The 15015-nt window shown below is 49.6% G+C and overlaps 1 protein-coding gene across 19 annotated transcripts in view; it reads right to left on the minus strand.

Annotated features, from left to right (window-relative positions):
• FBRSL1 (fibrosin like 1) overlaps positions 1 to 11778 on the minus strand; it is a 513602-nt gene extending 501824 nt beyond the window's left edge. For 8 of the 19 annotated variants that reach the window (XM_068654043.1, XM_068654037.1, XM_068654035.1 and 5 more), the window contains exon 1: positions 10469 to 11777. In XM_068654043.1, the coding sequence (XP_068510144.1) occupies positions 10469 to 10765 (297 nt within the window). In that variant the 5' untranslated portion in view covers positions 10766 to 11777. Of the gene's footprint in view, positions 1 to 10468 lie in introns of all 19 variants that reach the window. The other 11 variants (XM_068654046.1, XM_068654041.1, XM_068654039.1 and 8 more) reach the window with 4 other exon arrangements.
• Positions 11779 to 15015: the final 3237 nt, after the last annotated feature.

The raw sequence follows: 15015 nt of genomic DNA on the forward strand, positions 1-15015 counted from the left end.
CACAAGCCCATGCCTGGTGCCAGCTCCATCCATGGGGAGGACAGGACCACGGAGGAGAGGACAGTGCAGCTCCCAGACCCCCTGCCCAGCTTTGCTGCCTGCTGCCGTGAAGCCCAGATGTGGCACTTCCCCAAAACTAGGCCTGGCTGCAGGCAGACACAGCTCCCCCCTGCCACACACACAGGGGTTCCCCAGTCCCACACACAGCCTCGCACCTCCTCACGGCCACGGTGCCATCTGCCACGTAAGCAGTAAAAGGAAAGGGATGGTCTTAAAATTATTTGTCGTGTGAATTGTTGGAGAGGAAGATCGAAATGACCAGTAGCACATGGGATGGCCTGCCTCAAAGCAAGGCATGCCCAGGGACCAGGAACCTCAAAGGCACAGGGACAAAAAGCTCAGGCACCGCACAGCCACTGATGTGCTTCTCGGGACATAATACACTGAAGCTAAGAAGCCAAAGATGTGCTGTCTGGAAACAGCTTTTTTTTTTTCTTTTTTTCTTTTTTTTTGTTTAAAAAAGACCAACTTCAGCAACTTCAGAAATAATTCCTGGGAACCTATTACGAAAACAAGCTCCATACAGTTGTTTATCTGAGGTCATCATCTGGGAGTTTACATTAGACATAGGCCCTCGCTACACCAGTTCATAACCTCTGCTTTGGAAGTGGCATGCTCTGTACCTGCCAAAACACAAGCTCATTTTTTAACCGAGGGTTTGATGCTAACACGAGGCTCTAGAAAACCTCATCTCCCAACAGCTGCTAAAGATATCATCTTTTCCTGCAAAAAGCCTAAAACTCATACCGATGATTTCATAACAGTCATGGGAACCTGCTTCTGATCGACGCTGTGAGCGCTTCTGGCTGGATGCAAATACAAAAAATGTAAATTTGTAAGTCGCTTACCCTACGTGACTTAGCGTCACCCAGCGATGTGGAAGCAAAGAGAGAGCTGCATGAACCCAGTCACAGACCATGTGCAGCCCAGGGGCGCTCGTTTCTGTTCCATTACCCGCCTCCCCGACACAAACAACACAGGAAACATCGGTGTCTGCTTCGCAGCCTCAAAACAGTTCTCCGAGGTGCACCGACCCCGCAGGGGCAGCCGGCCCCACAGCAAGGAAAAGGACCGGAGAAGGCTGCTCACCTCGGACCTGCCATCAGGACCTGCGGGGCCAGGCTGCGAGCGGCACCCCGGCAATGGGGCTTGAACAGGTTCATCGGTGCCCGACGGAATCAACACCACCGCCATGCACACTCTGCAGTGAATGTACAGACATCTGTGGAGTTTGATGGATGAGCTGATAGCAGGCACGTTATAGAATCCATCTGGTTGGAAAACCATTGTCATTTTCAGCTAAAAATCACATTTGCAAACTCAGATCACAATTTGGTGCTATTTAGCTTCAGACTAGAATACCAGAGCAAATGTTATTCTTTTTCCTGCAGAGAACCTTGCAAAATATTCAGTAACTCGACACTAATAGCAGTATGAATTTTTTTTTCTAATGCACCAAATGCCTTACTAAGTCTGAGAAAAAAAGGAAGGAGATTTTTGCCTATCTTGCAACAAAACCTCTCTTGAGATATGGGTCTGTTCTGCATCAGGAGAGTTCCCTAGTAAATGCCTGAACGAGCGCTTCTAGGAGCAGCGAGATTATAAATCCCAGGCATCAGTAAGGAAAAGGGAGAACTTAAACTCCCCAAACCCGGAGCTGTATTTTAATTCTAAGGAGACAGAGAAGTGAAGCCCAGGAAGATCTACCACTGAGGTTACACTTCCAGTGCCATGCAGATGTAGCACGCTCATGGGCAGCGCATCCCCTGCGAGACACGCTTACACACCACAGCAAGAACCTGAGGTGGGGGGAAAGGGAAAAATCTTCCCTGGTGGTTCACACGGGAAGATTTCTACCTTGGCTGCAAGCTACTGAAATGACAAAGGAGGCCGAGAGACACTGATGCATGCACGTGCTCCCAGCTCCTGCACCGCCACGGCTCCTAGGTGCTAGAAGGCACGAAGACACCTTCTGCCCGCGCAGCACCTCTCCCCCGGGTGATTTAGCAACGAGAGGAGCCCCCAGGGAGGGGACGCAGCCTCCGCGGGCACCTCCAGCTCGGTCGGGTGGAGGCGAGGCTCACGGCAGGAGACAGACGTGCCCAGGGCTCCGGCAGGAAGCTTGTGGCAGAGTCAGAAAGAAAACCCCATTATCTCTCCTTCCGGTCCCCTCTGCTAACCGCTAGACCACAAAACACTTTTATTGTAGGATAACATTACAACAAATAGCTATTTTCTGTTAGCAGAAAACCCACACTTTGTAGTTTTACTTTTAAAATTCATTTATGCTCCAGCTCCATAAGAATGCCAGCCAGTCCTGTGACACAGCATAAACAGTTCTCCCTCCTTTTCATGCCCCAGTTTTATTAAGTAATCCCCATAAAAGCAATTACCGAGCCTTGGACTGAAAAATAACTAGGAAAAAAAAAGCGACAGCAAATTCTGTGCATCTTCATTTGCATACGGATTCCCTCCCTCCCCCTTTCTAAGGTTTTTGCCATGAGGTCTTTTATGTCTCTTTCAATAATCATATAATTATATGATTCCTAAAGTACATGCTGGCAACACTTCAGGGGATTTTAGTCATTACAGGTGACAAGACTTCTCTTGTGTCTAATGCTCGCTAGAATTTCCTTCCACTTCATTCACAGACAAGATGATGAACTGACTGACACCCAAAAAACCCTCTCCCGGACACGTTTTGGGGTATTGGCCCTCTCCCTTCTCCATTATGGATCCTGGGAGCTAGACAGAAACGAACTGCAATGAACTTCAACTGGAATGAAGCATTTTTTCAATTAAGCGGCCCATCATTTTTCCCAGGCACCACGTCCAACTATTTTAATGGCTTTCACATTTTTTCTTTAATTTTACAATCTGAAAGAGATGCCAAGGTTCCATCAAAGACCAAGAATGCTGTAATTCTATTTCTTCCTATGGTTGCAAGTTATTAACAAGCTGTCAAAACACCATAATTATTTTATATCAGGTTTGACTGATTCCATAAACATCTCTTAGCTGCACACTACCTTGCTTCTCGCACCCCCCATGTGCAAGTTTGTGCTTGGGCTAGATGGAGAAAAGACGCTGCACATCCTCTTAGCAGTGCAAGAGACATTTATGAGCTCCAGAAGAAATCAACAGCAATAGTGTATTTATAAGCTGATGCACTTGGTACCACTGTATGGTTTAATAAAATGTTTCTTCCCCTAAATTGCTTTGGGTTTTCAGCTCTCCTGTAGAAGTGAGAGCTACCAGGGCAGACTCCGATCTCACTGACCAACAGGAGGGGTTAAAGAAGTGACCTCGGTGTCCAGCAGCACACCATGGCCCGCTGAACACCCTGAAGCCCTAAATAATCATCTGCTTCCCAGCCTGGGCTTCGTGCTCCCTCCTAACCTAAGCATCTCACTAAGTAGATACTAAAACAGAGATACATTAGCTTCAGAACAAACCAATCTATGTTTAAAGGTGAAAAAAGAAATTAAAAATGCCAAACAATTACAGTCATTTTTACAGATCTGGAAAGAACATCTGTTGGAGGGGAAGATAATGCAATGCTATCCAACTGCAAGCACTACAGGCGTTGCATTTAGACTACAGGCACGAACACACCACACACACATTTTCTGCATGTCTCCATCACAGCACATTCAGGAAAGAGCAGCGGCACCATCCTGCAAGGCATGCGCTAGGCAGAGGAGACAAGCAGCTCCCTAGGCCTGGTGACAGAGCCCAAGAGCCCCTAAAATAGAGTGTTTGACTTCAAATTGCCACGTCTGTGTGGCACAACTATACATAGGCAGCACAAGATTAAAAAAGCTTTGCTTTGAGCACAAAGGGAGAGACAGGAACAGTGCCATAAGCCCATGTTTTGCAGCCAGCAGCGCAGGGAAATCATTTTGATCCCTTCAATCCCCTTATCCATGCCAACCACTGACCTTGCAGATGCAACTTTTGTTCAAGTTTAGTCTCTTTTTGGCTTGAAGCAAGACTGAGCTGCACAGGAAACGCTCTCCATTCATCCCGCACCACGCCAGCGCTGCACACGGAGCTGCCTCAGTGCCTGTTCTTGCCTGGTACTTCTGAACTTCGGATCCACACTGCCCTATATAACTAAGTCCCCAAACCACCACTCTCCTGTCCCCAGGCTTGGTCACGCATTGCAGAGGCTCCTCTGAATTCATTTAATGCTAACCTCCATGTTACACCAAGTCTGGGTCTCCTTTCACCACCTGAACAGCCTACTTAAAAGCTCATTGTTTTTGTGAAAGAGGCAGGTGTTCAATGAGATGGAGCAGGGCAGGTAAAATAGCATCCAGACTGCACAAGGAGCAGGGCTGGAGCAGTGGAAGCACCCGTCGTGCTGCAACACAGCACAGCCAGAAGATATTTAATCGGCAAGAGCCACTTCACCTACATAAAACTCTTTTATACCTTTACTGTGATAAACTGGAGGCATTAAAGTGCACTGAATTGGAAATTGTTCTCACTTACAGCAGGATGTTCTCATACGACTGGTACCAAGGTGCACGTCCTCTATACTGTATTTCAAAAAACTTTATTTAAAAAAGAAAGGGGAAAAAACGTATTGCATCGGGCAGGATTGGCTGCTTCGATTTGGCCCATGCTGTTCGCTCCCTAGCGCTCGCTGCAGCACTGCAGACAAAGCGCACGAAGCTCCCTGCCACCGCGGCAGCTGCAGCAAGGACCTCGCCGTGGCACCTCTTTGGATCCACAGACACAAACCCACCCAGACCACAAAGCCTGAGGCGGAGGGCAGCAGCCTGCAGCACCCGGACAACTCCACACCCCATGGCAAGGATACCAAGAGGAAGAAAACACCCCAAAATGTTAACATCGCGGGAAGAAGCAAGATTGCTGCAGGTACCTCAGCGCCGGGGTAACTGCAGCCTGGGTGTTGCATCTCCGTAAGTCTATGGATGTTTAAAGAGGGGCAGTCGTGCGATACGTCAGCCCTTCTGCCAGGCAGGCATCTCTAAGGGACAAAGTGACATATGCCAGGCTAAGCCCATCCTACCGGGCTCCCTTTCTCGCCCTCATCTTCCCTGAAAGAAACGCTAATATTCAGGCTCATTCTGCAAAATAACTGAGATTAAAAATAAAAAGAGGATCTCATTAGCATACTGGGAGGACGATAAAGTTTTCAGTTCTCTCTAGACAAGAAGTCAAGTGCATTACTACAAGTAAACACTGATTTGGATTGAGTATCATCTATCATTTGGATTAAGTAGAACACTAGCTTTATTACAGCCCTTTTATCCAAAAATCTTATCTGTTCAGTACACCGTTCTATTTTTAAATATATTTTTTTTTTTAAATTAATGATAATTCATCTTCTCAATTTCTCTGTGCTTATATGCCTACACTTCAACAAGCTTCGTCTCACCTTTTACCCCACGTTTCAGGCTGCTGAAGAAAGATCGAGCAGTTAATGCTGCAGACAGCTCACACAGAAGAATCTTCTAAGATTTTAAGAGGTCTCAGCAGGGATTTTTACCTGGATTTTGAAAAACGTGGGCGTTTCACAGCCGGGCCTCAGGTAAGCAAGCCACTTCCCCTCTCTGACGACACCACAGCTATGCTAAATGGCACTAAGTGCTAACACCACACTGGCAGTACCTGTACTCGCTGTGCACGCTGCCACTCCTGCTGTGCAAGTGGCCCCGCACCCGGTGACTCCAGCAATGCCACCCGGTGACAACAATACTGCCCAGTGACATCAGTGCCACCACACAGCTCTGCCTCTGCACTGCCCGGCTGGATTTGCTGACAGGGCAAAAAGCTCCAGCAGCAGAGCCAGATCCTCACCCATCGCCGTGCTTTTACACCTAGCTCCTCTCGCTCCTGCCCACGTACAGCGCATGCGACCAAGCAGATGTTCAGGCTCTGCAGAACGTGCCCCTTGGAGCTGCTTTGCTTTAGCTCCTCTGTATTAACAGCCTCTTGCTCCTCAACAGCAGCAAAAACACATCGTAAGTACCTGCTTTGGAGAAGATGCAAAATCAACAGTGAGGAGAATAAATCACAGAAGGCTAACAAGCCTTCAGGAAAACCAAAAGGCACTGAGAGCCTTTACAGCACCGTCTAAAAAATTACTGGTTTTCCTGCAGTTGAAAACATTTATTTATATATATATATATTTTTTTTTTTTAAGAAATAACTGTCCATCAGAATCACTAACTCGATACACAATCACTTGTCAATTAAGTAGAAGGAAAAAATATTTAACGTCTAGAAGCTTGTTTTAAAACAGACGGTGAGGCGCAGACAACGTCCAGCGCACAGCAGGCGCACGGCGACACGATCGCAAAGCAGCAGCCACCCGGCCAGGCCAGTGGAACTAGCAGAAAACCTTTGGAACAGGAAGTTGCAGTTAAATACACTGGTTTTCTTATCAATGGGAGATCAGAGCAACAGTAACAGCACAGTGTACAGCACACATGTGAGAACAGCCTTATCAAGATAACAGCTGAAGAGCTCATGGATGCTGGCCAGAAGCCTGCGATCACCATGGGGCTTTCTGAACCCGGTGACACCAGAGTGACTCCGGAGTGACACCAGAGCAGTGTCAGTGCTGCCGGGTCTCCAGCTAGGAGCAAACACAAGAGGGGGCAAGGCTCTTGCCCCCCCCGGGGTCTGAGGGTGCCCGTCCTGCTGGCGAGGGCAGCGCCGCTTCCACAAGCTGGGCGCGAATTAAAAGGCCTGGCTTTTTGGCCAGGGGACCTACCACCGCGCCGCTCAACGCGTGTTTGCAAGTGGATTCTCCAGGAGATGCTATAAATAGGTTAAACATTCCTTAAAGGGGGAAAAAAAAAGAGAAAAGAGAAACCACAACCCTTACGTACACACCACGAAAGTTAAAATTTCCACAGAGTGTTCCAAAGCTTTGCTGGAATCTGTAAAATTGATAAACAAAAGCCAAAAAGAAAACACAACCCCTTGTCTTTACAACTACTTTGGGAGAACAATTGCTCTCAAAGATCGCATTCATTAACATTCTGATGAAGTTCCCTTTTAGGGCTGTTTTTTGTACTTGAAAGGAACAGCGATGATCAGAGAGAGCCCTCAACTACCGACTCACTCATTTAGCTTCTCTCACTCTGATTCACCAATCACCTTCAAGAATAATTAGCAGCTTCATCTGAACGTAATGAATACACACACATGCTCACATACGTGCCATTCATTTCGGGAGGCGGCCAGAAATCCCCCGTTCCTCGCCACAGCTCAGGACCCATCTCCTGGGCAGCACCTGCCGTGTCCAGGCCGCCCGTGCCGGCGGTCATGGCCAACTCAGGTCCCAGGTTTTCAGCCTCAAAGTCGTGGCCGGGTGGAAAACAAAATGCCCTGCACACCCACCAGCTGCACGGCAACGGATTTATTTGAGAAGATTCGGGGGAAGGAAGGGAAAGGGGAAGTTTTAATTTCATACGCGCAGAAAAAGGCTGCTGCTGCATCCGTGGGCTTTCGGGTTTTTTCCTTAAAATATACATGTATAATCAAATCTGTCTTTACGTGAACAGGGGAGCTGCAAGTCGAATCACAAACAATTACCACAGAAGCAAGATGCAATGTTTTCAGATGACAACTGCCAGGAAAACACTGCCATGCTAGTTAAATAAAAAAAATCCAAAATTCACACCAAGGAGCTAGAAGAGACTTCATAAAGCCACCCCTCTGCATTAACCTTAACTGCTCGCATCACCAGGTCAACACGCGGGAGGCATACATAAAGCACCCATTATTTACAGGAACACCAGCGGTGAGAATTTTCTGAAGTGGGGAAGGGGAATTCACAGTATTTTGAGATAAAGAGAAAAACAAACAGAAAAACCCTTGCCTCTTCCAAACATTTCTGTCGAAGTTTTGCCTAACCATTGAGAAATTTAATTTCCAGGGGGAAACCCAAAACCTAGCTAGCCTATTAAGCTTTATCGCAGATCACTGTAACATCTAATGAAAAACAAACCCAGAAGAAGAACAGAAGAAAGGATCACAATGAACTACCACATATGCAACAAAAGCTCTTTTTAGGATTATAAATTAAATAAAGCAGACTTTCTCAGTTCAGTACAGTTCCTAGGCTGGGCACTCACTTTTATCCTTTCTCTCCCTTCGTGTGCTGTGGTAGAGACATGGAGGATTTCAATTCTTATTTATTTCCTAAACATCATCGCAGCAGATTTTAAGTCCTCTTAAAAAAAATAAAAAATAAAAAAAATTATATATACACACACTGACTGAAATGCAAATCTCCTCCAACCCAGAAGAAAACCACCTGTTGCAGTCAAGTACACTAGAGAGCACAGCTCCACACCACGCAAAATGACCTTGCAGTTTCAGTCATTTACATGGGCATATGCTGCTTTAAAGTAGTTTTGTCTCGATAATCCCCTTCGCTTGCTGCTACACCAAATCTGCCAGACGTCGCCCATTGTCAAAGGCGGTGCTGCACTTCTCGAAGGAAAGCTCACACAATGCAGAGCATTTTCTCCTCTTTCCTGTTGCTGCAACTTATGGAATACACGAGATCATTAGGGCTCCCGGAGCGCCTCAAATGCCAGATACCTCCTGGGTCAGGACCTGCAGGAAAGCGGGGAGCGCTGCGCGCGCTGCTCCTTCTGATGGGCCAGCTGCTACCCCGAGATGCTCAGGCACACGTATCCTCTTGCACGCAGGTAAATACAGAAGGAATCAATTAATTTCAGGTGCTAGTGTAAGAATTCCAGAGGGCACAGTTCATAAAGATTTATATGTACTTTTTTTTTTAAGGAAAAAAAAAACAGAAGTGCTTCCCCAGCCAGATGTCCTTTGGGGTGGCAGAAGTTTAAGGTCACCTTCTACCCTCGTGTGCCCTATTATCAAGGTTACGGTTTGGTTGGTTTGATAACAAGGCATATCCCATTTGAAAAGCACTGAGTTTCCCCTGCAGCCCTGGAGGGACTGTGCTATCATTTGAATTCTATTTCTTGATAATGTGCTCATCATGGTAGAAAATTTCTGCAAGAAGATGAATTTTACTTTCTTCACTGACAGCTCGGCAGAGACTCAGGGCTTTAATTGGACCTATCTGCTGATGCAGATTTGACTAAGAGCATGCCCAAGAAAAAAAAATAATAACACAGACAGGTCTATGGCACTTGTGTAAAGGCACACATAAGCGGATCGCTTGCTCATTATCAGCTGTGTGTAGACAAAGTAGCTGGCTTTCCTGCTAGGACAACACCCCACAAATGACGCTGCGAGAGGCCAAAGAATACCAGTCACCAGCCCAGCACCGGTCACGTTCCCACTCCAGCACGTACACGTACAGGCTGCTCGCCGCCTGCCTAATTTGTGTTTTTGTGGGCGAGGGAGGAGGGCCAGGCTCCCCAAGCCACAACTCCACCATCCCAGCACTGGAATTGATGGCCGAGACACCAAGGACTTCCCGAGCAGGACAGAGAGCCAAAGGGGATCCCAAGGTCTGGGCAAAAGGTGCTAGGGATCCCAGGGCAAACTTGAACTTACTCACCAACCTCCACAAAATCCTTCATTACTGTAACGCGGGCTAATAGTGAGAGGAAATCTGCGGCAGAGAGCAAACCCAAAACTTTGCCCACGTTTTTTCAACGCAGCACGTCAAAGTGGGCAAAGGCACCAGGGTGGCTCATACGTACTTGGAACTCAAGTTCCTGTGCCTACCGAGCGACTTGTTGGGTGCCCTCCCTCTCGACAGCTCACTTCTTCCCCTCGTACACAAACAAAACAAAAACCAAAAGCCAAAGTCTTCGTTTGTCAATGCCCCTCTGAAAATATTAAATTTCCTGCTCTGCTTAACTTAGCTCAGACAAGGCAGGCAGTATTTGCTCAGCAAATATTGTTTGTAATAAGTTAGACAAGCAATATTTTTTGCCAGCCTATTAACACCAGAAAAATATGTACAGTCAACAAGAGATGAAGAATTTGTTCAATTACTTCAAAAATGGGAATTACAACCAAGGGATTATTATCCATTTAAACATCTCTTTTCCACAAAATGTCAAACACTAGCCATTTGCTAACAATCTCCGGAGACAGATAAAGTAACCTTCTGGCAACGCAAACACAAACTCCACGAGCCGGGGGGGGGCCGGGGAGGAAGGAGGAGGACAGGAGGGGGGACCCGGGGTAAGGGGGGGCAGGGGGGCACCAGCCTGCAGCAAGTTGCGAGCGGTGCTGCCCGGCATCCCTGCAGGGCTGACAGCGTGATGAAGGCGCAGTAATTGGCATCTACAAAAAAAATCAGCAGCGTGCAAGCACCCCGATTCATTTCCCATTTTTAAAAATATATATTTTTTTGTTGTTGGTCGGTTGTTTTTTTTTTTTTTTTTTTTTTTTTTCCCGGTCCCCTTTCGGCTCCTACCTCCAGGGCTTCCAGGGTGTTGAAGCTGGCTATGGCAAAGCCATCGATCAGGTCCTCTTCCTGGGAGCTGGACTCGCGGCGGCGGCGGCGCGGGGGCCGCGCGGTGCGGGCGGCGGGCGGCGGGCCCCGCGGGGCGGTGCAGTTCTGGCCGCCGCCGTTCTCCTTGCCGGGGCTCGGCTCCTTCTCGGAGCCCGACGAGGGGCTCTGGTTGCGGGGGTCGCGGGCCGCCGCCTCCCGCCGCCGCACGCGGTCCCGCTGCGACCGCGACCTCCGGCTCTGCCGGATTTTGCCATCCATCGCCGGAGAAGAAGCAAATCAAAAATGAAAGGATGAAAAAAAAAAATAAAATAATAATAATATAGGGGAACGGGGTGGGGGGGAGTAGGGGGGGGAGGAGCGGGGGGGATTAAAAAATAAAAATAAGGCCGGGGGTGGGGGGGGAGGATGGGGGCGGGGGGGGCGCGGGGGGTGGAGAAAAGTCGCCCCCCTCCAACTCACCGCTTCCCCTCTCCAAACCCCGGAGCCCTCAAAAAATAATAATAATAATAATAATAATTAAAAAAAATAATCAACAACAACAACAACAAAAAATCCTGCTGTTCAGACCCTCGGATCCAGGGCGATGATAATCCACAGAGCAAGGCTGGGTGGCGGTGGGGCTCGCGGCACACACACACAAAAAAAAAATATTAAATCCACGGAATGACCTTGACAAATTTCCACCCCCCGCCCCCCCCCACCCCCCCCCCCAAAAAAAAAAAAAAAAAAAAAAAAAAAGCAGTAGACGGGAAGAGGAGGGGAGAAAAGAGAGGAGGTGGCGGCGGCGGGGGGGGTATTTCTGGATCAGGACGAGGACACCTCGGGTTCACTCGGCGAGGAAGCGGAGAGGCAGATCCAGGAGGCTCGACCCAGCTCGGGATAAATCCAGCCGCGGCGCCCCCTTCCCTCGGGGGGGTGGGTGGGCAGCACCGCTCCGGGGCCCCCCTCGCTGCTCGGCCGGGGGCCGCCGCGCTCGCCGCCCAACTTTCTTGCCGCGGAGCGAGCCAGACAATCCCCGGGCAGCCCCCGCTGCCGCCGCCGCCGCCGCCGCCGACCCCTCCTCGCCGGGCGCCGCCGCCGGCTCGCAGCCCCCCTCGGGCGCGGCGCCCCCAACGCCGCCGCCGCCGCCCGCTGCCGGCTGGCGCTCGCTCGCTCGCCCGCCCCGGCCCCAGCCCGGCCGCCCGCGGCGCGGCCCCGGCCCCCCGAAGGCGCTCAGTCGGCGCTGCCCGGATGCCGCCCCATTCTCCCCGAGCTGGGACGCGGCGCTAGCACCGCCCGGCCGGCCGCGCATGAGCAGGGCTGCCAGCTGCGCGTCATTCCCCGGCGCAGGCCCGGCCGTGCCCCCGGCCCCCCCCCTTCCTCCTCCTCCTCCTCCTCCTCCTCCTGCTGCTGCCGCCCGCCCCTCGCCTCGCCTCAGCCCGGGGGAGCCGAGGCCCGCCCTCGCCGCCCCGAAAAGTTTTCCCCCCCCCCGGCCCGGCCGCGGGTCCCCGTCTCGCCTCCCTTCCTCCCTGCCCCGCTGGGGAAATGGAGGGCGGCGCGGCCGGGGGAGCTGCTGGGGGCGAGGGGAGGGCGAGGGGCAAAAGGAGGAGCCGAGGGGAGAGAGGGGGCTTGGAAGATGAGGCGGGGGCTGAGGAATGGGGTGGGAGGTGAAGGGGCAGGGGGAGCTGAGGGGTGGGCTGGGGGTCGCGTGAGGGGCTGAGGAATGAGGTAGGGGACACGAGATGAACAGAGGGACGGGGAACGAGCTGGGGGATGAGTTGGGGGGCAGGAGATGAGGAGAGGGATGGGGAACAAGCTGAGGGGTGAGCTGGGAGGTGAAGTGCCGGGGGAAAGCTGAGGGGTGAGTTGGGGGTCCCGCGATGGGCTGAGGAGCAACCTGAGGGAAGTCAGGGGATCAAAACAGCCTGCGAGATGAGGTGGGGGTATGAGGTGAACAGAGGGGTGAGGGACAACCTGAGGGGTGTTGGGGGGCAAAAAACAGCTGAGCGATGAGTTGGGGGGTACAGGATGAAGAGAGGGGTGAGGAACAACCTGAGGGATGAGTTGGGAGGTGCAGGGCCAGCGGGAAGCTGAGGGATGTGTTGGGGGTTGTGTGATGGGCTGAGGAACAACCTGAGGGTTGTTGGGGGAACAAGATGAAAAGAAGGATGAGGAACAAGCTGAGGGATGAGTTATGGGAATGATGAACGGAGGGATGAGGAACAAGTTGGGGGTGATGGACAAGCCGAGGGCTGAGCCAGCAAACAAGCTGGGGGACAAGATGTTTGACAAGCTGATGAGGAGGGTGCAGGGGAGCTGGGCACAAAGGCCAGGGCACAGACAGGGAGAGAGGAGACCCTTCCCCTTCAGTACCCCCTGCTCTGCATCCATCCGCCTTGCCGAGGCTTCACCTGAGCTCTGTGGTGCAGGAGGAGGCCGCAGTTCCCTCCTTGTTTCCCAGCTCTTCCAGGCCCTCTCCTCGCTCTGGGGTCACCCCCAGGCCTTGGCCAGGGCTCTGTCCCCAGGCCATCCTGGAAGGGGCCCGAGCTGGTGGCCCCACAGCGGCTGTGTGTGGCCCAGCCCCAGGGACAGAGCGGAGCGAGGCGTCTGTGGACCCAGGCCCCCACACAGTGCAGCAGCTGTACCATGCACTGCAATAGTAGCAGGATTTAATCCTCCCGTTATCGTTTTTTATTGCATACGGTTAGATATTACCACACGTTAGCATCACTCCTGGGTACTCCCTTCCTTGTGTTTGGCTGGCTTTGCTCCATTTGACTAAGTTGGCTCCATTCCTCACCTGTTCAGCTGCTTTCCCCTTCCCTGGGGGGTAACCTCGAGTTCTGTATGCAAGAGGAGTAGAAAGATGTTGTGAAATAAAACCTAAAGAAGTCCACTGAGCTTCATAAATAAGCAGGGAAAAAATCTATGAAGGAGATCCAGCGTTAGTGGGAGTGCTGTGGAAGCAAGGGGAGCCAGGAAAGTCTCCTGCCACCTGTGTTCCCATTCAATCATCGCCGAGGATGATCGCTTCCTCAGACCCATGCCCTAGCCCTGGTGCAACAGGAACCAGTAGGTAGCTGGAATCTAACCCACCAAAGGCTTTATAGGGGGACTGTAATGCCTACCTTTCCTTGCTTTCCTCAGATTCCTCATCTAATTGCAATAACAGAGCAGCTGAAAATTAGCCTCCTTCCACCTGGGCCTGACAGGCTCTTTTAGAAGGATTTCTCATGTCTGGCAACAGCTTTGCCATACCTTACTTAAACAATAGCTAAAATAAATATCACCCTTTTAAAATGTAGCATAGAAATGTCATTTAAATTTAAACAATTTAAAACCGAAGGTAGAAATCCCATGTGTAGTACAAAGCCTCTTAATGCGAATAGTCATTCAGGCATTGTGTGCCTCAATCACACTTGTATTGGTGTCATTTGTGTCCTAATAAAATCCTATAATCTTTTGCGTGCCAATTAAACAAGGGAGATAGCTACATCTAACCACTTGCTTTGGTAATTACAGGCTAGTGGGGAGTCAGACAGTTATCTGCCTTGGGTTTTGCTGGACTGTGGATTTCCAGTGGAGCATTTTCTCTCCTCCTGTTTCTTTAAAGGACAGTGCTATTATATTTCATATACGTGGTATTTTAAAGCTATAACCAAGTTCTGCGAGATGGTTGTTAATGAAAGATCTGGAGTTTAGATACACCCAGTTAAACAATGGATTGAGCTTAACAACTGTATTTGCTTTACCAATATTTTAAGAGTCACTTTCTAGAAAAGAGCATTTACACTGAGCTATTTCTTACGTTTATTCTTACATCTCTTAACTCACAAGGTAATTCCTATATTGCTTATAAGTGAATTATAATGGTAAGTCCTTAAAAGAGAGAAACCGGGGAATTTACAGCAGTTTCTCTTGGTAGCACTCATTTCAGTCCTGTTGTGCTTTAGGTCCTCCATCGTTAATATGCATTTCTGGTTCTCATTATTTCATTCGCTTCTAAATTTGCTGACCAACAAGGACAGTGGAAATTGTCTGTAAAGTTCCTTTCTTTATTTCTGTCAGCAAGGGTCATCAAGATTCTTGTCCCACCTTTCTGTTTTCATTCAGGAGTTTAATGCCCCTCTGAATGCAAACTGAAGGTGCCCTTTCTGGGAAAATTATGAATATATATTTTTTCCAATTAACTACACAAATTCTGCAATAGGAGGTAAAAACAAGAAGTGCATTGATAGCACTACAGTTATCAATATTTATCTGTGGGAGCCCCCAGGCTTGTGTATGCACATAATTTTGTTGAGAGATGCGGCAGACGGGTCATCCAAAGAAATTAACAAAATCAAAGAGTCCAAATGTGAAAGGATGCCTCTGTTTGAAACAGCATCTCTGAATCAATTGTGCCTTTCCTTCTACTGAGGCAATTTCACATTTTCAATAGAAGGCAGACCTACAGTGATTTTTTTCCCCCCTAGCATCAAATGGCTTTCCACACAATGATATTCATCATGTTATAACTCTAGGTGAAT

This window comes from Anas acuta, chromosome 17, assembly GCF_963932015.1.
Source record: "Anas acuta chromosome 17, bAnaAcu1.1, whole genome shotgun sequence".
NCBI classification, from domain to species: Eukaryota; Metazoa; Chordata; class Aves; order Anseriformes; family Anatidae; genus Anas; species Anas acuta.